The 21,044-nt window shown below is 38.6% G+C and overlaps 1 protein-coding gene across 2 annotated transcripts in view; it reads left to right on the top strand.

Moving 5' to 3' along the window:
- The window catches only part of LOC132268234 (pseudouridine-5'-phosphate glycosidase), a 72,245-nt gene extending 51,434 nt beyond the window's left edge, over window positions 1-20,811 (top strand). Inside the window, exons 7-13 of one of the 2 annotated variants that reach the window (XM_059769050.1) lie at window positions 15,659-15,765; window positions 15,859-15,936; window positions 18,858-18,903; window positions 18,984-19,104; window positions 19,200-19,285; window positions 19,486-19,569; window positions 20,323-20,811. In XM_059769050.1, coding sequence (XP_059625033.1) covers window positions 15,659-15,765; window positions 15,859-15,936; window positions 18,858-18,903; window positions 18,984-19,104; window positions 19,200-19,285; window positions 19,486-19,569; window positions 20,323-20,342 — 542 coding nt within the window. In that variant the 3' untranslated portion in view covers window positions 20,343-20,811. The remainder of the gene's footprint in view (window positions 1-15,658; window positions 15,766-15,858; window positions 15,937-18,857; window positions 18,904-18,983; window positions 19,105-19,199; window positions 19,286-19,485; window positions 19,570-20,322) is intronic. The other variant, XM_059769051.1, reaches the window with a different exon arrangement.
- The last annotated feature ends 233 nt before the right edge of the window (window positions 20,812-21,044 follow it).

Here is a 21,044-nt window from a genome sequence, read left to right as displayed (position 1 = left end):
GGGGCGGAGTCGGTATTTTGTCTACCGGAGTTGGGGTGGGGATGGTATACCAATTATAAACCCGTCCCAAAGTTGGAGCGGAGTTGGTATGACTAATTTTTTAACGGGGCGGAGTAGGGTTTAGCCAACTCTACCCCAACTTCGCCCCGTTGCCATCCCTAGGTAAAGCTACTGGCTGAGATCTGACATCTATCGTCCTCATGGTCAACAGTAGCGAAGGCATCGTATAAATCAGGCATAGGAGAGGTGTTTATGATCTGAGTTCTAAGAGCATCATACTCAGATCGTAAACTCATAAAAAACTGGTAGGTATGCTGGCGGTCCAGTCTCTTGACCAAAAGAGTTGCAACTTCTTCAGAGAAATCGGAGAGAGGTTCATACTGTGCTAATTTTTCTAACTTAGATTGGAGGTACCCAAAATACTCTGATACTGACAGCTTGAGTGTCTCTTGAGATGCATGAGCAATCTCCTGATAGAGTTCAAAGATACGAGCGTCATTGCAGGAATGGGCATACATCTTGTTTAGGGCTTGCCACAGACGAAAAACGGAAATGTGAAACATGAACATATTATAGATACGTTCCTCCATTGAGTTGAAGATCCAACCCAGAATGGTGCACATGTCCATGTACCATGCAATATATTTAATATCCGTCTTTTCTAATTCCTTGACAAGACCCAAAAGCCAACCAGTTTTTCCCTTTCCCTCCGATATAAAGTTGAAGAGAACGGGACCAAGATACGAAGTTACGCCCATTCAAGAGCACACTAGTAACCCGCTGTGCCGAAGTATGATGTGCAAAAGATAAAGTATGCTGGACTAAGGATAAAGTGTCCTTTTGGCTACTAGAATCAGTCATGGTACCAAAATAAGGCTGGTCCACACGTCAAAGCAGGAGGAAAGAGAAAAAAACAAGGTCGGAAAAATTGGCGCTTTCCTCTAAATATGTTGCCGAACAAACACCGGTAGCCCACAACGAAAAAAAAAACACCAGAAGGACCCTTAGGTCATAAAAAACCTAAGGGAATTCTCCTAAAAAAGGAGTCACAAGCACAGGGTTACCCGAGGGGCCCGGCGCAAGGGCTGGGAGTTAATGGAGGTGCGCCGGAGGTGAGGAAAAATGGAGAGAGGGAGAGAGAAGGTGGCGGCATTGGGGAGGTGAAGGTTTTTGTTATGGTCTGATACCAAAAAGAAGAAGTTTTGGGTTTCAGCTTACTCAAACCGAGACCCAAGATCTATATTTATATACAAGAATAGGGTAAAAAGAAAGCAAACCAAATCAAAGAAAAACAGAAATATGCCAAAATCTACATGATCCCATGATTACGGGGATTTTATCTACATAATCCCATGATAATAGGGATCTTATATAAAACACCTAATAAAAGGCTGAAAATAGCTAATAAAAATAATAATAATACAAATATTTCAACACTTTTAGCAAGTAAACCCAAGTGGTACGAGAATAATCATCAATGAATGTAACAAACCATTTGAAACCAAATAAGCTAGCAACACAAGAAAGACCCTATACATCAATATGAACAATAACAAAAGGAGATGAACTCCTATTAGAACTTGGAGGAAATGAAGTTCTATGATGTTTTGAAAGTTCACACACTTCACAATGAATCTTAGAGACATTTATTCTTGAAAATAAAGAAGGAAAATGTTTTTGCAACAAAAGAAATGATGGGTGTCCTAATCGTCGATTCCATAGCCAAATCTGATCTATAGGTGTTAGCATATATGATATCCACGATTTATGGAATGACTTACCATAATAACAAAGATTTGACTATGCATATGTTAGCATATATGATAGCCACGATTTATGGAATGACTTACCATATTAGCGGAGATTTGATTATGCTATAGAATATGTTGTGATTTGATTTAGATTTGATTTAGTTTCCTTTCTTGTAATATGAGCGTGTGCTCTTTTTATCTATAAATACTAAAGGTGTGAATGAGCGATTCATCTCATTCAAGTCTTTACACAATTCTCTCATTTTTTCTTCTTTTTATATTTCTACTTGGTATCAAAGCCAACACATTTCCACACCTTTCAGCAGCCTTGCTACTTGTGCGACAGCTACCTTAGGTGGTTTGTGACATCGTGTGACGCTGCTTACACATGTTTTTTTGTATTGCTGTTTTGTTATCGAAAATAGGTATTTTTAAGTTTTACAATTTCTTTTTTACTCTTCTATGGTTAGGTAAATTGGGATAGTTGGTCTCCAACAACTAGAATGGCTTGGGTAAAAAAAAAAAAATTTAGTCTACAAAGAGGTTCCGGATATTAAGGAGGCTGTTTGGCTATATGTAAGCGGGCAGCGCTCCTTAAAAAAAGTATGTATTTGGATTTTTCAGGAATGGTATGAGGAGACATTGTTATTGTTTATTGTCTGAGGAGACCCTTTGATTTATTAACAGAATTTGTGGTGTTTTCGGAGTTTTTTTATTGTTGTGTGATAGATTATGGCAGATTCAGGGTCCTCGACTGTTAATTCTCTTGGCTCAAGTTCTGTGGGTGGCGGTGCCATTTTTCCCACCAACTCATCAGAAAATCCAGGACTTCAAATCACCACAGTGAAGTTGGATGGTTCCAACTATTTGATTTGGCACAGTCTGCCAAGATGTTTATTTGTGGCAAAGGTAAGATTGGCTATATTACTGGTTGTGAGAAAGAGCCAGCTGAGTTAGAGAAGACACATCCACAGTGGTTTGCAGATAACGCTATGGTTATGTCTTAGCTAGTCAATTCGATGCAACCAAACATAGCTGTTGGCTATATGTTTATGAAGATTGCTAAGCAGATTTGGGATTCAGTTCAACGCACTTATTCTCAAAGGAAGAATAATGCATAGATTTTCTAGCTGGGGCGAGATATCACTAGGATTTCTCAGGGTGACTTGACAGTTTTAGGTTACATTGCTAAGCTTCGTGCTATTTGGGAGGAGATGTTATATTATAATTCCTTCCACTCTTGGAATGATCGAGATGATGCAGTTTTATATACAGGGATTGTGGAGAAGAATTGAGTATTTCAGCTTCTTGCTGGGTTAAACGACGAGTTTGAGTATGCTCATGTTCATTTATTAGGCTTATCTTCATTCCGTACTCTTGAGGATGCATACTCCTATGTGTTGTCAGATGAGAGCCGGACTCACCCATTAGGTGTTGCTTCTGTTGATCGTTCTGCTATGGCAATTCGGGTTCCCAACCTTCAGGAACTGTACCATCCCAGTCAGTCCAGAGCTCTACCACCGGTCTACCTCTGGGACGACAACGCGGACGGTGTAACTATTGCGGAAAAATTGGTCACATAAAATCTCGTTATTATGCTCTACATGGACACCCACTGCAACAGAAACAACAGCCTCGATCCTCTGCACATTCTGTTACACAACCAGTCTCGTTGTCAACTCCTAACAACTCTGCTTCTCATCTTCTGCCATAGTTACCTTGGCTCAAGCTGATTTCGACAAGTTCAAACAATTCTTCAACCAAATAGAAGCATCATCTCAGCCAACCTCCACTTATGCCCACTCAAGTACTATTGCGTCTGCACATAGCGTATCTACATCTTCGACCCATGGATCATTGATTTTGGTGCTTCAGATAATATGATCATTCTTCTAATCTTATAGCATTTGCTCTGGCCATCGCAAGGTACGCCTAGCGGATGGCTCTCCTTCTTCCATTGCTGGGAAGGGTCACATATTAGTTACTCCTTCATTAACTTTGTCAAATACACTTCATGTTCCACAGTTAACTACAAATCTTATTTTTGTTAGTAGCGTTACCAAAGAATTAAATTGTAGTGTAACGTTCTTTCCCTCTCATTGTATTTTTCAGGATCTGGTGTCGAAACGGACGATTGGCAGTGGGCGTGAAGTGGATAGTCTATACCTGTTGGATGCTCCTTTGTCACCTCAAGCACATTCACCTTCATTTTCTAATTTTGTTTCATCTAATAAAGCCCATAACATGCGTTTAGGACATATTTCTTTCAGTTATTTAAAAGAATTATTTCCTTCCTTATTTTATAATGTGGCAATGTCAGATTTATCCTGTGAGACATGTCATATGGCTAAACATGTTCGTTCCAATTATCCTACTAGTAAAAATAAATGTGCTTTAAATAGGAGATTTCAAGATTGAAAGGAAATCTGTATTTTGCCTTACTTTGAATGGTTTACATTGCTTTAGTTAAATAGGAAATACAAGGGGCTAAAAAAAGGAAACTACAAGCTAACTACAAGCTGTAACAGTAAACTATAGGCTGTAATTACAAGCTGTATACTAATAGAAGCTACAGGCTGTACACTAATAGAAGCTACAGGCTGTACACTAATAGAAGCTACAGGTTGTACACTAAAATATCCCCTAAAATCTGGTCATTGACTATCTATATTTGCACGCCTATCATATCACCTAAAATCTGGTCTTATGAAGACCGAATATCTCTTTTTCAAAACTCCCCCTCAAGCTGGCTTGTAGATGCCTTCCATAGCTAGCTTGCTTCTTAAAACTTCAAACCGTCTGTTGTGTAGTCCTTTGGTAAGGATGTCTGCAGCTTGTTCAGTAGTAGAGACATAAGGAATGCAAATCATACCATAGTCAAGCTTTTCCTTGATAAAGTGTTTGTCAACTTCCACATGTTTGATTCTGTCGTGGGGGACTGGATTATGAGCAATTGAAATGACAGCTTTGTTGTCACAGTAGACTCTCATTGGAGGAGAAACAGTAACCTTCAAATCTTCAAGGAGTCTTTTTAACCATATAGCTTCACAAATCCCATGGGCGAGTGCTCTGAACTCGGCTTCTGCACTACTCCTCGCTACTACATTTTGTTTCTTGCTTCGCTACGTGACTAAGTTTCCTCCAACGAAGGTGCAATAACCTAACGTAGATCCTCTATCAACTATACTGCCTGCCCAATTAGCATCTGTGTATACCTCCACTTGCAAATGACCTTGTTTCTTGAACATAAGTCCTTTACCTGGTGAGCCCTTTAAGTACCTCAGAATCCTGTACAATGCTTCAAAGTGTTCCTGTCCAGGAGAGTGCATGAACTGACTCACCATACTGACTGCAAATGCTATATCTGGGCGTGTGTGAGATAAGTAAATTAGTCTTCCCACCAATCTCTGATATCTTTCACGATCAACCATATTCTCGGGTTCGGCAGCTTCTAACTTCAGGTTGACTTCAATTGGAGTGTCAGCAGCTTTACACCCGAGTAGTCCTGTCTCATTATGCAAATCAAGTACATATTTTCGTTGATTTACGAAAATTCCTTCTCTTGACCTGGCAAATTCCATTCCAAGGAAGTATTTTAATTCTCCCAGATCTTTGACTTCAAAATCTTTAGCAAGTTTCTTCTTCAGTCTGGTCAACTCTTCAATGTCATCACCTGTCAAAATTATATCATCCACATACACAATTAAAACGGCAATTTTCCCTTCCTCACCGTGTTTGTAGAACATGGTATGGTTTGCCTGACTTTGATGATACCCATGACTCTTCACAGCCTTTCCAAAGCGTTTAAACCACGCTCTTGGAGACTGTTTCAAACCGTACAGGGATTTTTTGAGTTTACAGACTTTGCTCTGACTGTGTTTTCCTTTAAACCCAGGTGGCAAGTTCATCTTCCAAGTCTCGATTTAAAAAGGCATTTTTTATGTCCAATTGATGTAATGGCCAGTTAGAATTGACTGCCAACGACAATAAGACTCGGATAGAATTTATTTTTGCTACAGGAGCAAACGTTTCTTAGTAATCAATGCCGTACGTTTGCGTAAAACCTTTCGCCACAAGTCTTGCCTTGTACCTTTCCACACTACCATCAGCTTTACACTTAATAGTGAAAACCCATTTACACCCAACAGTTTTCTTTCCTTTGGGCAAGTCAACTATCTCCCACGTTACACTCCTTTTAAGAGTATTTATCTCCTCTAACACTGCTGATTTCCAATTCGGATCATCTAGTGCTTCCTGAATGTTTCTTGGAACAAACAAGTGAGAAATATTTGAAATAAAGGCCCTATGTTTATGGGAAAGTTTATCATAAGACAAGTATTTGGCAATGGGATGCTGGGTACAGGTTCGGATTCCTTTTCTAACAGCTATAGGGATATCAAGGTGTACAGGAACTTGGCTAGGTGACTCTGTACGATCAGAAATAGTAGGGACAATTGTAGACAAGTTAGGATTTAGAGTACCTTGAGTGTTCAGGGAGTCATTGCTCGGGACCTCTGATTGGCCTTGCTCAGGTACAATAGTAGGCTCTCTACTCTTTTGATGAGTCTGTTTCCTGTTATAAACCAGAAGCTCAGGATTTGGTTTTTTTGGAACCGTTGGTAGGATTTCTCCCCTTGTTGAAGATACAGTAAGGCTCGGCAGATTAGGACTAGGAGGCTCCGGGTTTCCTGATTCTAGAACATCATTTTCTTGTTTAAAAAGATCAGTGTTTGGAGTAATAGAGTGTGAGACAATAGTTTTAGGTAAGGGAATATTAGTAGAAATCTCCCAAAAATTTTCTTCACTCTCTTTCTCCCCCTGAAGAAAAGTTTTCTGAAAATAAAGATGATTTTCTAGAAAAAAGACATCCATATTGATAAACATCTTTTTTGTTTTCGGATTGAAGCATTTGTACCCCTTTTTATTCGGGGCATACCTAACAAATACACATTTTTCAGCTCGAGGATCCAATTTAGACCGAAGTCTACTAGGTAAATGGACAAAGACAGTGCACCCAAATACTTTCAAAGGCAGGTTGGAATAAATCCGAGTTTCAGGAAAAAAAAATTTAAGGCTTTCAAGGGGTGTAAAATAGTTAAGAACACGAGTAGGCATCCTGTTAATCAAATATGTTGCTGTTAAAATAGCTTCACCCCACAAATACTTAGGAACATTCATTGAAAACATGATGGCACGAGAAACTTCAAGTAAATGTTTATTCTTTCTTTCAGCAATTCCGTTTTGTTGGGGCGTGTCAACACAAGTGGATTGGTGAAAAATTCCTTTTTCTTTTAAAAAACTTCCTAAAACTTCATTAAAGTATTCGGTGCCATTATCAGTATGAAGAATGCCAATTTTTGTTTGAAATTGATTTTCAATCATCATATAAAAATCCTTGAATAATTTTTCAACCTCAGATTTTTCATTCATTAAATACACCCAACACAAACGTGTATGATCATCAATAACAGTCACAAACCATTTTTTTCCAGAAAGAGTTGTGATCCTAGAAGGGCCCCAAACATCGCTACGGATTAAATAAAATGGTTTTGATGTTTGGTAAGGTTTGGGAGAATACGTAGTACGATGACTCTTTGATAAAAAACAATTCTCACAATAAAAAAATGAACAATCCAATCCTTTAAACGAAGAAGGAAATAATTTTTTAAGATAAGGGAAACTAGGATGCCCTAGTCTAAAATGCCATAGCATTATTTGTTCTCTAACAGGATAGAACGAAAACTACTCAAACCTTGAGCCTTTTTAGTACTTGAAATATCATCTTCAAAATAGTAGAGACCATCTATCATCTTAGCACTGCCAATCGTCTTCCCCAAGCTCTGGTCTTGAAATTCACAATAGGATTGAAAAAAGATAACACGACAATTAGAGTCTTTAGACAATTTACTAACTGATAAAAGGTTACAAGCAAGCTTAGGGACATGAAGGACAGACTTAAGATCAATAATTTTTGAAAGTTTTACCAAACCTTTGCCTGCAATAGGAGAATAAGAACCATCGTCTATTCTGATTTTTTCAGAGCTAGAACAGGGTGAATAAGTTTGAAATAAATGAGAAAAACTTGTCATATGGTCAAAAGCCCTTGAATCAATGATCCATGGGGTAACACTGGAATTTGAACGACAAGATAAGGCCTTCGGGTTGTTACCTGTTTGAGCAAGAGAAGCATTAGGAGTACCAGATGAGGAATTGAATTTCAACAATTTTAGAAGATGATCCATCTGTTCTTTGCTGAAGGGAAGTGCCTCGGCTTCATGAGCTGATGGGGCTCGGTTGAATCTGCCTTCCTGGTTGAATCTACCTTCTTGCTTACTCTTCCAATTCGCTGGTTTACCATGAATTTTCCAGCAGGTTTCACGGGTATGGTGAGGCTTGTTGCAGTGGTCACACCAAAGACGGGGCTTTTCATTATGTTTCCTACCAATATTCGCTTCAGATGCGACCAAGGCAGAGGTCTCAACAGCACCATTTGATAACTTTTTTCCAAGCATGACCAGCTTGCGACTTTCCTCTCTTCGAACCTCGGAGAAGACTTCACCGATTAAAGGCCAGGGTTGTCGTCCAATTATTCTGCCTCTCACTTCATCAAACTCGACATTGAGTCCAATGAGAAACTTGAAGATGCGGTTGTCTTCCACCTTTTTTTTGTAATGGTTGCAATCTTCAGGCGATTTCCACTCATAATCGCTGAACAAATCAAGGTCCTGCCACAAACGTTTCAAAGAGTTGAAATATTTTGTAACACTATTATCTCCTTGACGGATCTCTCCGAGTTTCAGCGTTAGTTCATAGACTTGAGATTGATTTCCCAGGTCCGAATACATCTGGTTGACATTGTCCCAGAGTTCTTTTGCTATGTGGTAACACATATAATTAGAACTGATGTCCTCCTCCATTGAATTCACCAACCAGGTCATCACCATCGAATTCTCTACATCCCAGGTCGAGTAGGATGGATCTTCAGGATTTGGTTCCTTCTTTTCTCCTGTTAGGTAGCTGATTTTGCCTCTGCCTCGGATATACATCCGCACGGATTGGGACCAGCGAAGGAAGTTTTCACCATTTAGCCGAATTATGGTAATCTGGACCGAGTGTGTCTGAGAGTTTTGGACTTGGGACTCAAAGGTCTTGGTCTTGGACTCAGGTATGTCATCAGACATGGTGATTAGGGTTGTTTGGAAGAGAGAGAAAAAAAAAAAAAAAAACAGAGACGGCTAGGGGTTTTTTTTCCAGAAGAATCAGTAAAATGCTCTGATACCAAATAGGAGATTTGAAGATTGAAAGGAAATCTGTATTTTGTATTACGTTGAATGGTTTACAATGCTTTAGTTAAATAGGAAATACAAGGGGCTAAAAAAAGAAAACTACAAGCTGACTACAGGCTGTAACAGCAAACTATAGGCTGTAATTACAAGCTGTATACTAACAGAAGCTATAGGCTGTACACTAATAGAAGTTACAGGTTGTACACTAAAATATCCCCTAAAATCTGGTCATTGACTATCTATATTTGCACGCCTATCATATCCCCTAAAATCTGGTCTTATTAAAACCGAATATCTCTTTTTCAACACTTTAACACCTTTTGATCTTGTTCATTCACATGTGTGGGTCCTTGCCCAGTTACTTCTAGTATTGGATTTCGATATTTTGTGTTGTTCATTGATGATCGTAGTCGTGTTACATGGGTTTATCTTATGAAAACCAAAAATGAGGTATACAACATTTTAAAAAAATTTATGACAATGGTTTAGACTCAACATGGTCATACCATTAAAAAATTCAGATCTCCAGGGTACGGAGTACACTTATGGGGAGGTACAATGGTTATGTACAGAATTTGGGATTGAGCATCAGATGGCTAATGTTAAAACTCCTCAATAGAATGGCCGTTCTGAGAGAAAGAATTGCCACGTCCTTGACTTACTCAGAGCAATCTGCATTGGCATGAATGTTCCCAGTCATTTTGGGGAGATGCAGTTCTTATAGCTGTTTACATCATTAATAGAACTCCTTCCAGGGTTCTTAACTTTGCAGCCCCACTCTCAATCATACATCCCAATTCATCTCTTTTTTTTATTCCTTTGCGAGTCTTCGGGTATGTGTGCGCTTTGTTCAGCAGTTGGGGCAGACTCGTACAAAGTTTGACCCCAAGGCTTTGAAGTGTGTGTTTTTGGGCTATTCTCATTCTCAAAAAGGTTATAGGTGTTGCCATCCTCCCAGTCGTCGGCGGTTTATATCCATGGATGTTTCTTTCTTTGAGCATACACCATACTATAGTGGTTTAATTGGTTCTCAAAGTGAATGGTTCCCATTGAATATAATGGATGATCACCTTCTTTCGCCTTCAACTCCTTTACCGTTACCCGTTTCATCTTCTTTGATTCCTCCTCATGATACCCCTCCAGAAGGTGGAATTGTTCCTTTTACACAGGTTTATAGTCGGAGACAACAGGTACAAGCTTCTACTCTCACGATTGACTACCCTGTTCCTTCGGCACCAGCTCCACCTTCTTAAGCTATTGTTTCGCTTGATGATCACCCCATTGCTCTTCGAAGGGGTAAACATTCTTGTACATACCATATTTCTAATTTTATTTCTGATTATGCTCTCTCACCCTCCTATCGGAGTTTTCTTGTTTTTGTTGCCTCGGTTCCTCTTCCTTTTAGTGTTGCAGATGCACTAGCACAACCTCAATGGCATGATGCTATGACAGAAGAACTACAAGCACTTAAGAAAAATCAGACTTGGGACATGGTTCCGCTTCCCATTGGACGAAAGGATGTGGGTTGTTGTTGGGTGTTTACAGTTAAGCATAATCTAGATGGGTCAGTTGCTCATTAAAAGGCCCGGTTGGTTGCCAAAGGTTATGCTCAAATTTATGGCATAGATTATCAGGAGACTTTTGCCCCTGTTGCCAAGATGAATACCATCCGTGTATTATTTTCCGTTGCTGCGATTCGATATTGGCCTTTATTTCAGTTAGATGTCAAGAATGCCTTTCTCAATGGTGATTTGCAGGAGGAGGTGTACATGGTTCCTCCTCTGAGCTTTCATTCTCCTGCTCATTCTGGTATGTTCTATCATCTTCGTCGTTCTCTGTATGGCCTCAAACAGTTTCCTCAAGCTTGGTCTGATCGCTTTGGCACTGCCATGGTTAAGTTTGGTTTCCATCAAAGTGCAGCTGATCATACCTTGTTTTTATGTCATTCAGGTGGTAAGACAGTTGCTCTCATTGTGTATGTCGATGATATTGTTCTTACCAGCGATGATACTACCAGAATTGCTGAGGTTAAGAGCTATCTTAGCCATTAGTTTGAGATTAAGGATCTTGGTCCCTTACGGTACTTCTTGGGCATTGAGGTGGCTCGCTCCAAGGCTGGCATTTTCATCTCTCAACGCAAGTATGTTCTTGACTTGCTTTCTGCTTTTGGTCAGCTTGGCGCTCATCCTACTGATACTCCGATTGAGCAAAATCATCAGTTGGCTGATTCTGAGGGGTAGTTGTTTCAGATGTTGGTCAGCATCAACGACTTGTGGGGAAGCTCATCTATTTATCCATGACTCGACCTGACATTGCTTATGCCGTGAGTGTCGTGAGTCAATTCTTGCACTCTTCTCGTACCCCTCACCTTGATGCAGCTATTCGGATCTTGTTTGCCAATTATGGTCACTTACGTGTTGAGGCTTAGACATATGCTTATTATGCAGGATCCGTTTCAGATAGGAGGTCAACTTCGGGTTATTGTATCACTATTGGTGGTAACTTGGTTACTTGGCACAGTAACAAGCAGGATGTTGTCTCTCGATCTAGTGCAGAGGCAGAGTATAGGGCTATGGCTCTTGGGGTATGTGGGTTGCTATGGCTTAAAACCTTGATGATAGACTTGTGGCTTCCAGTGTCGCTTCCATTCTCACTCTACTACGACAACAAGTTTGCCATTAGCATAGCAACAAATCCCGTTCAGCATGACAGGACTAAGCATATAGAGGTGGACCGTCACTTCATTCGAGAGAAGATCATCTCTGGTCAAATTTGCACTCCATTTTTCACAAGCTCTCAGCAACTTGCAGACATTCTTACAAAGGGCGTCAGCAAGATTGTCTTTGAAAATGCATTATCCAAGTTGGGCGTTTCAGATATCCACACACCAACTTGAGGGGGGAGTGTTAGCATATATGATATCCACGATTTGTTGAATGACTTATCATAATAGCAAAGATTTGACTATGCATATGTTAGCATGTATGATAACCACGATTTATGGAATGACTTACCATATTAGCAGAGATTTGATTATGCTATAGAATATGCTTTAGAATATGTTGTGATTTGATTTAGATTTGATTTAGTTTTTTTTCTTGTAATATGAGCATGTGCTCTTTTTATCTATAAATACTAGAGTTGTGAATGAGTGATTCATCTCATTCAAGCCTTTACACAGTTCTCTCTTTTTTTCTTCTTTTTATATTTCTTCTATAGGGGTATCATAGCTTGTTGACTGAAGTGCTTGTGGAACTTGATTTATCTTTTCCAATTTAGCATCCAAAAAATTAGGACCATCCCTCTCTCTACCACTGCCAATCATCCTCCTTGTGACTAGGTCCTGAAAGACGCAATGTAAGGGAAAGAAAGTTATACTACAGTTTAGATGCTTCGTAATGCTACTGACCGAAAGAAGATTATTGGAGAGGTTAGGAACATGCAAGACAGATGAGAGGGACATAGAGGGGGTAACGGGAATTGAACCTTTGCCAGAGACAGAAGAAAAAGAACCGTCTGCTATCTGAACTTTTTGTCTACCTGAACAAGTAGTATAAGAAGAAAATAAAGTAAAAAAGCCAGTCATATGATCAGATGCCCCTGAATCAATGATCCAAAGGTGATCAAATGTATTACAAGATGCACTTAGAGCATTAGCCAAGTTACCTGAGTGGGCAAAAGAGGTGGATGATGTTGCCGGAGTCTCTAATTGTGATATTATGTGCCTGAAATTCTCAACGGCCTCCTTTGTAAGAGTAGGTGTATCACACTGAGTTGGTGGAGTCATAGTGGCTGAAGAAGATTCAACAGTAGTACAGTGAGCACGGAATCAAAAAACCACCACTTGACCGACCTCCTCTACCTCCAAACTGAGGACGACCATGTAGCTTCCAGCAATTTTCTCTAGTATGTCTAGTTTTGTTGCAATAATCACAAAATAATTTGTCTGTCTTCAGCTGAACTATCCATTAATTTATTCTTATCATATTTCTTGGTCCCTCCATTTCCATCTCGCTGGGTAGAGGCTACAAGTGCAGAGCTCTCCTGTGGCATTGACTGAAGCATAACAACACGTCTGCTTTCCTCACTTTGAACATATGCATATACCCCCATCAGAGAGGGAAGGGGCTCTTTACCTAAAATCTGAATTCTAACCTGGTCATATTCTGGATTTAAACCAGCTAAAAACTCAAAAATGCGTTCTTGTTCAATCAACTTCTGCAATTTAGCAACAGCTGCAGCACACTCCATATCTAGCCTTTGATAATGATCTAACTCCTGCCAAAAACCCCGCAGAGTATTAAAGTAAGTTGCCAATGATAAATTTCTCTGTTAGGTGTCATGGATTCGGCGCTTTAAATCATAAATTTGTGCCACATTACCCATCTTCAAATAAGTTTGGGATACGGCATTCCAAACGTCCTTGGTGGTTCTTAAGAATGGGTATCCATTACTAATTTCTGGTTTCATGGAGTGAAGAAGCCATGACATAACGGTTGAATTTTCAGCCTCCCATTTCTCATATGTGGGGTCAGCAACCTTTGGTTCCTCTGTCTTACCAGTTAGATAACCCATTCTTCCTTTACTTTTAATAAACAATGTTGCCGACTGTGACCAAGCGAGATAGTTTTGGCCATCTAACTTCACTGTTGTGATATGGAGAGTAGGGTTTTCGACATGAGTACTGCCTTAACTCAATATCCCCTGTTTTGGGATTTGGGATATCTCACTTTCTTGCGACATCTTGTGGTCAGCCTCAAATACCACTTAATCTCTTCCGATCACATAAGATAAAGCTAGTAAAGAAATATTGTAAAGCATAAAACGGAAACAAAGAGATAAATAAAACAAGTAGAACACATACATATTATGTGGTTCAACCACTAAGGCCTACATCCACGGCACAAAGAGCCAAAGGGGCTACATCACTTTTATAATACTCTTTCAATTCTTATACAATACAATGGTAAAGGCTCCTTCATATAGGGGAGAGAAATTATGAGAATGAAAAGAATTAGAAAATAGGAAACAAGGAGGATTTTTCTCCATTGATTCTTCTAGTAACACCAAATCTTTAATAATAGGAAATAACATCAATTACTGAAAGATTTTACTCCACTGATTCCTCCATTAAATCTTCAATACTCCCTCTCAAGTTGGAGCATGAATGCCTAACTTGCCATGGAGATGACGAGTAACAACAAGTGTAAATGATGAAGAGAGAAGACGAAAAACAATGCTACCGAACACACCGACAGCCCAAACAAGTCAACAACAGACACGGCAAAGGCGAGGACAATGCTACCGAACACACCGGCAACCCAAACAAGTTGATAAAAACTGCCGGAGATACGGCAAAGACGAAGACAATGCTGCCGAACACAACGGCAGCCCAAACAAGTCAATAAAAACTGCCGGAGTCACGGCAAAGACGAAGAACATTACTGCCGAACAAACCGGCAACCTAAACAAGTCACAAATAGCATTAAGAAACCCTTAGCAACATTTCAGATGCTAAGGGAACACCTCAAAATAAGGGTCCGAACCTAGGAAGATAAATTAGGCTCTGATATCATGTTGTAAAGCATAAAACAGAAGCGAAGTGATAAATAAAACAAGTAGAACACACATATTATGTGGCACAAAGAGTCCAAAGAGCTACATCACTTTTATAATACTCTTTCAATTCATATACAATACAATAGTGGAGGCTCCTTTATATAGGAGAAGAAATTATGAGAATGGAAAGAATTAGAAAATAGGAAATAAGGAGGATTTTTCTCCATTGCTTCCTCTAGTAACACCAAATCTTCAATAATAGGAAATAAAGTCAATTAGTGAAAGATTTTACTCCACTGACTCCTCCATTAAATCTTCAATAAGAAATTAAACACTAAGTGAAACTCTGGTGAGAAATAAAAATCCATAACTCTCAGCTATTTCTTCAAATATACACAACCACACAAACATTCCGATCAAAATCCTTCGTTACAAATTGGAGCACAGAAATCGCGTCAAAAAACCCTAGATCTGGATTCCTTCAAATCTCCTTTTTCAAAAAACGCAAAGAAATAGCAAACAGAATCAGATCAGGCTGAAAAAAAAAAAAAAAAAACACAAGAATCCCCAAACAGTGGCCAACATTGTGGCTCACTTGTATGTGTGGTATGTAGACGCGTTTTGAAAGCCGTGAGCACGGAGAGTGTGCAAAGTGGACAATATCTATGCAGAGTGGGTGGGCCATGATAGTTTATATGAGATGCAATGATGATTTTGTACAAAACAAAGAAGGGAGAATGAATTATTATAATCTAGAATTGTCGCTATTACCTTCCAAGGAATGCTGCTAAACAATATGGTACATGCTTATCTTGGCTCCTGGTGTGAGATGGTAAAAAGAAAAGTCTTCATTACTTTTATAGCTCTCAACCCAGAATATAAAGCTGGGAATAGCTGCATCAAATGGTACCACTTGGGTGGTTAAAAAAGTTCTATTTTAATGTTGGGAGATGATCATTATTGTTTTTTATGGGAAGATTTCCTCAAGTTACACATTTATTACTCATTATTGAAATATGAACTCCCCTTTTAAGTTTTGCTTATTGATGTTCCATTTTGCAGCAATGGATATATCTTCTGATCTCACAGAGCTTGGAAGGACTCCTATAGCAGTAATCTCTGCCGGTGTAAAATCAATATTGGATATTCCCAAAACCCTCGAGTACTTGGTATTTTTAGTTCTATCTCTGAATATCATGAGAAGCCAATGAACATCAATTCAAGCTACTAATGAACAATTATATTCTTTTGCCCTGATGCAGGAAACTCAGGGAGTTTGTGTTGCTGCTTACAAGACCAATGAGTTTCCAGCATTTTTCACCGAAACAAGTGGCTTTAAGGTATTTACGCTCTATATCACTTGATACAATGGTTATAAAAAGCGATCGAGGTCACAATTGTGGTTGCAGTGTCGCCATTTTGGGCTGTAACGGGGGTGACATAATTGGTATTGGCCATCAGGATCATAATAATTTTCAAGACTAAGAAACATGATCAAAACAAACTGATACACAAGTTTTCACTACAACAATTAAGGAAACCATGTTTGTAGAGATTTTTAATGAATTTTATTGAACATGACAGTGTGATCAACGCTTTTTAATTCATTTTTACTTAATAATAATTTGTTCGTTGCACAAGCTTTATGGTGAGAAATTCATATATTAAAACAAAAAATAAACATGTCATATTCACAAAAATCATATATACTCACAACTTAGTTGGAAATGAGTATACCTATCATTGGCACTTGGAAATCAGATACATTAAAGATTATATGCACTTACTTATTTGCTTGTTTCTATTTCTAAATAATTTTTCAATTTATTTTTATTGATCTTTTGATTTTTAAGTCACATTCTTCTTAACTCTTTAGCTGACCCCAATTAATAGGGAAAAGGCTTGGGTGGTGATGGTGGTGTTGTTTTATGAACTTTTTTTTTATGCAAAAGAAATCTATATTTAATATATCCATAATATGAAGTTTGTTTATGCTTTATTGTTCTTATATGTTACTAATTTGCTAAAATTTCAAAACGTACCAACTAATCAACAGTTTTATTTTTTCATAAGTATTAATCTTGAGTTCAGAATACTTAGGACATAAGCCTACTGAAAAATCTCGAGTTTTTTGCTTCTTGATTTGTAAATCTATAGTTTGGTTTGGTGGGGTTTTGGTTTTCCTCTCTACTTTGGTCTTAAGATTTGGAAAAAAATGGAAGAAAAAACTGAATATCAGGTTTTGAACGCAGGCCGAGTCACAGCGGTCTCGGTTCAGACTTCATGTATGACAGCAGTAATTTTTGTTCTGGTCTAGATCTCATCCTGACTCGGGTTCAACTCTGGCCGCCTCGAAATTATGCTCAATTCTATTCTTTGGAGTTGCAGATGTATTTTTTCAAATAAGCTTGTGGTGTTATCAATTTTTTCTTAGTAGCTGATCGTTCTGGTTCAACTTATATGCTATGCCAACTTACTATTAGATGGTATGTTTTGTTAAGAACCATCTACTCCAAAAGCTTAAGTTATTAGAAAGGGTGTAACTTAAATATATATATCCTTCAACTTGCCCCCTCACGTGTGGCTTTCTTTTGGTCCAACACGTGTTTTTCAATTTTTTTTAATTAGGGTGACGGTGAGGTTTGAACTCGAGACCTTTGGCTTTGATACCATGTTAACAACCATCTACTCCAAAAGCTTAAGCTATTAGAGAGGGTGTAACTTAAATATATATATCCTTCAACAAGTTAGAATCAATATATTTGAACAAAACCAAGGTTTTCAACACCAAACAATGCCTAAAAGAATAGCAAGGTTGGATTACTAGAAAATGGAGATCAAAGTGGTAATGACGAGCAGATTGCACTGAAGTATGGGTTTGTAGATCATAACAACAATGTGGAGTAGAATGTCTCTTGTTAATCTGGATTTTAGACTCTAATACATTGCAATACCTTTCTTCATAGTTGTTTTAATTTGCTTGGTTTAAGTTCTCATTGTTTTTTCCCTACGGGGTTTTCAAGGTAAATTTGGCGTTCTATGTTAAATTTTTTTTTTTTTTATTCTCCCAGTGTATTTCCTTTATCTCTTTCAGATTCCTTCCTCAGTGGCTAGAAGGATTGAGAGACTTCAGAGGAATTTTCTTTGGGTCGATTTAGGGGAGGAATTCAAGTATCATCTTGTCCATTGGGAGCAGCTGTGTGGACTGATTCAGTTGGGTTGGTTGGGATTAGGAGGATGACCCTCAACAGGGTTCTCCTGGGGAAATGGTTGTGGAGATTTGGCATTGAGCGCTAGAGGTTTTGGAGGGGGTTATATCTTGCCGTTTTGGGAAGGAGAGAGGGGGTTGGTGTTCTCCCGCGGTCAAGATCCGAGGACGTGTTGGGGTCTGGAAATTCATTCGGAAGGGATGGGATGAATTTTCCAGACATATCAGATTCAGAGTGCGGGATGGTAGGGGCATTCATTTTTATGAAAATATTTGGTCTGGTGATCGTCCCTTGGCTCGTTCTTTCCCAGTCTCTTCAGGAATGCTGTTGATAGGCATGCCTTGGTTGCTGGCTGTTTAAAATTATATTTAATTACTTCATCCCGTGTAATTTTGTAACTGGGGCCAAATTGGGGTTGTGCAATATTTCTAGGGATGTGATTTGGGAGCTGTCTATTTATTTTCTTTAGAACGTCTCGCAAAAATTTTGCTGCAAAAGCAGAGATTTGTTATTTCTTGAAGAAGACCTCAGGGAAGTGCTGACTTTGAGTCTTCAGCATTGTTTGATTATGGGAAACTCTGATGTCTGTGTTGTTTGGATGAGATCTCAGTTATAGGGGCTTCTTGAAGTATGGTCGCTATGTTAGGAGATGTTAGGAGATTGTTGCTCTGTTCATGTTGCCAGAGGCAGCCATGAGACACACTTCTACATCGGCAATTGATCAAGCTGCCCTCTCAGCTTCCGATATTAAAAAGAAAAAAATAAACTGACTTCCTGGCTGGCAGGGAGCGACTGTGGGCTTTCTGTGAGTTACTTGCAGCTGTTGGGGGGATTTTATGGTTTGGATTTACTTCAATGGGTTTCTCGTTGTTGTGGTTTTGTTTGGCTTCTCATTTTTAGGTTGGAAAGATTCCTCATGCTTCCTTGTACATCTTTGTACTATATGATGGTAGTTTTTGTTTAACCGTTTCTAATTTAAAAGGGGGAAAAGGAAGGGGCTTAGTGTAACTGATTTTCTTTTTGTTTTTGGTTGATTTGTGACAATGATCTAGGCGCCTTGTTGTGTAGATACACCAGAAGAGTGTGCTCAGCTAATCGGTAAGTAACATTCAGCTTATTCTATCTTTCCTCCCGTAATTTATTAAATTTCATCTGAACACGATTATTGTTAATTGCAGCTGCTAACATGGAACTCAGGCTTGGAACTGGTATTTTGATAGCAGTCCCAATTCCAAAAGAACACTCTGCATCCGGAAGTTTAATTGAGTCTGCAATTCAGAGAGCTCTTAAAGAGGCTAGGTGAAAGCTGTTTTGTGCTGATCAAATACTTGATCGTCTATTTATCTAGTACCATATTTGTATAATAATTTATATATGTTGGTGTTCTACCTTAGGGAGATGAGTATAATGGGTAATGCTGAAACGCCATTCTTGCTTTCTAGAGTGAACGAACTAACTGGAGGAGCTTCTTTAGCTTCAAGTATCCTTTTTCTAGTGCTTCTAGAATAATTTTATAATTAAAAATATATGTCGCTTAGGCTGATGAACTGATTAAGTTAGAACGGCGAATTAACAAAACAGTCTGCATCTCTTTCGAGATCATAATTTTATTTACTTCCCATAAAGTTTATTCTTTATCATTTCTTTCCTTTGTTATAGAAGTCCTTAATGAAGTCTTAGACATTGCACTTGTGAAAAATAATGCACGAATTGGTGCTAAGATTGCAGTTTCCCTTGCTCAGCTTCAAGAATGGAGCTGCAAAGGTTGGTTTTGATTTTTATTTATTGTTAATTGTTTTGATTTGCTGCTTATGGCTACATGTCTCATCTGAACAACTAAAACATGGGAGTCCTTCTGGTTCCATGGGTTGAAACTTGACATGACATTTTAATGGTGTTGGAGGATGTACCTCTGGCACTAATACATTTAGGTCAAAAGGACGGTATGATCCTCTATTTGCAAACTTTGGCCTAGGATTTTACCCAAAACTTTTATAACCGTTTTTATAAACAAAGTGAGATCAGTGAGTGCAAAACTGTGTTATACTTGTATGCAATGTAAATCTCTGTTCTTGGCCGGCTGGTCCAGTCTTGGGCGTGGATGTGGGCTTTAAAAAGTTGGGGCACTAATTAATTGATTGATAAGATAATTACTTGAAAGCCATGTATAGGGGTAGAGCACCGAAGTGGTTTTGGTACTTGTGGTGGCTTCCCTTTTCATGAGGCTAAAACTAAAAACACAACTCAGTCAATAATTCAGTTGCATTTGCTGTAACCAAATCTTGGAGAATCAGTGTTGAACATCCCATGCATAGGAGTAGAGCACTGAAGGGGTTCTGGTACTTGCAGTGGTACTGGTCGCGAGGAACAAAATCACACAACTCAGTCAATTATTAAGTTCCATTTACTGTAACCAAATTTTGGAGAATTAGCATTGAACATCCCTTTGGCATCATTCTCTATATACAAGATTAATTTTGGCCTCGTTCCATCATTTATTCCCCTTTTTCTTGACAGGTGAAGCAAATTCAGAATGACCGTTATTGATGTGGCGGCAAACTGACTCGTGAAGTTTATTTCTGTTGTTGACCATTTTTGTATTCAAGCTACTCTCACGTGCTTAAGACGAAATGGATTATGAAAGAAAAAAGAAGCACGGTGAGACTTAGAAAATGTGCAATATTTGCTGCTCAAGTTGTAGAAGTCGATCACAATCACCACAACCGGGGATGGCTGAATTCAAATGGTATGAAGGTTTCACTCTTGCTTACCAAATAGTGGCTGGTGACTTCTGTTTTAGCTATCGTGTATTAAATTTAATGATCTTATGTTTTGGGAATTCGGTAGGATTTAATTTCATTCCAACTTCTCTAGGAATTCTAGCCATTTCCCACATATTTTTGTTGAATTAATGAATTAATTTTTCAGAATCTAAATGTATTGATAAATGCATGTATATGAATGTGTTTTATTTATAATGCATCAACTACTTAACCGTTGGTTGGATGTCAAGAAGGAAAATGGGAATGAGATGTTCAAACATGTGTGTAATAGTCTTCCTGTTTTCAACATGTGTTTTTTTTTTTTTTTAAGTTGATACTCACACATTTGTCTCTTCTGAGACTTGAACTCCTGATCTTCCTTTGGGAGGTAAGAGGCTGATACCGCTAGGCCATTGGCCTGTTTTCAACATGTTTGTCCTTTTTATATCTTCAAAATTCAAATGGAACAGAGAAAAG

Source organism: Cornus florida, unplaced genomic scaffold (genome assembly GCF_030987335.1).
Source record: "Cornus florida cultivar Cherokee Brave unplaced genomic scaffold, ASM3098733v1 CherokeeBrave_3.0.0_Hap2_Chr08, whole genome shotgun sequence".
Classification (NCBI taxonomy): domain Eukaryota; kingdom Viridiplantae; phylum Streptophyta; class Magnoliopsida; order Cornales; family Cornaceae; genus Cornus; species Cornus florida.
Note: the sequence above shows the minus strand (reverse complement) of the source record. Positions and strands in the feature narration are given on the sequence as shown.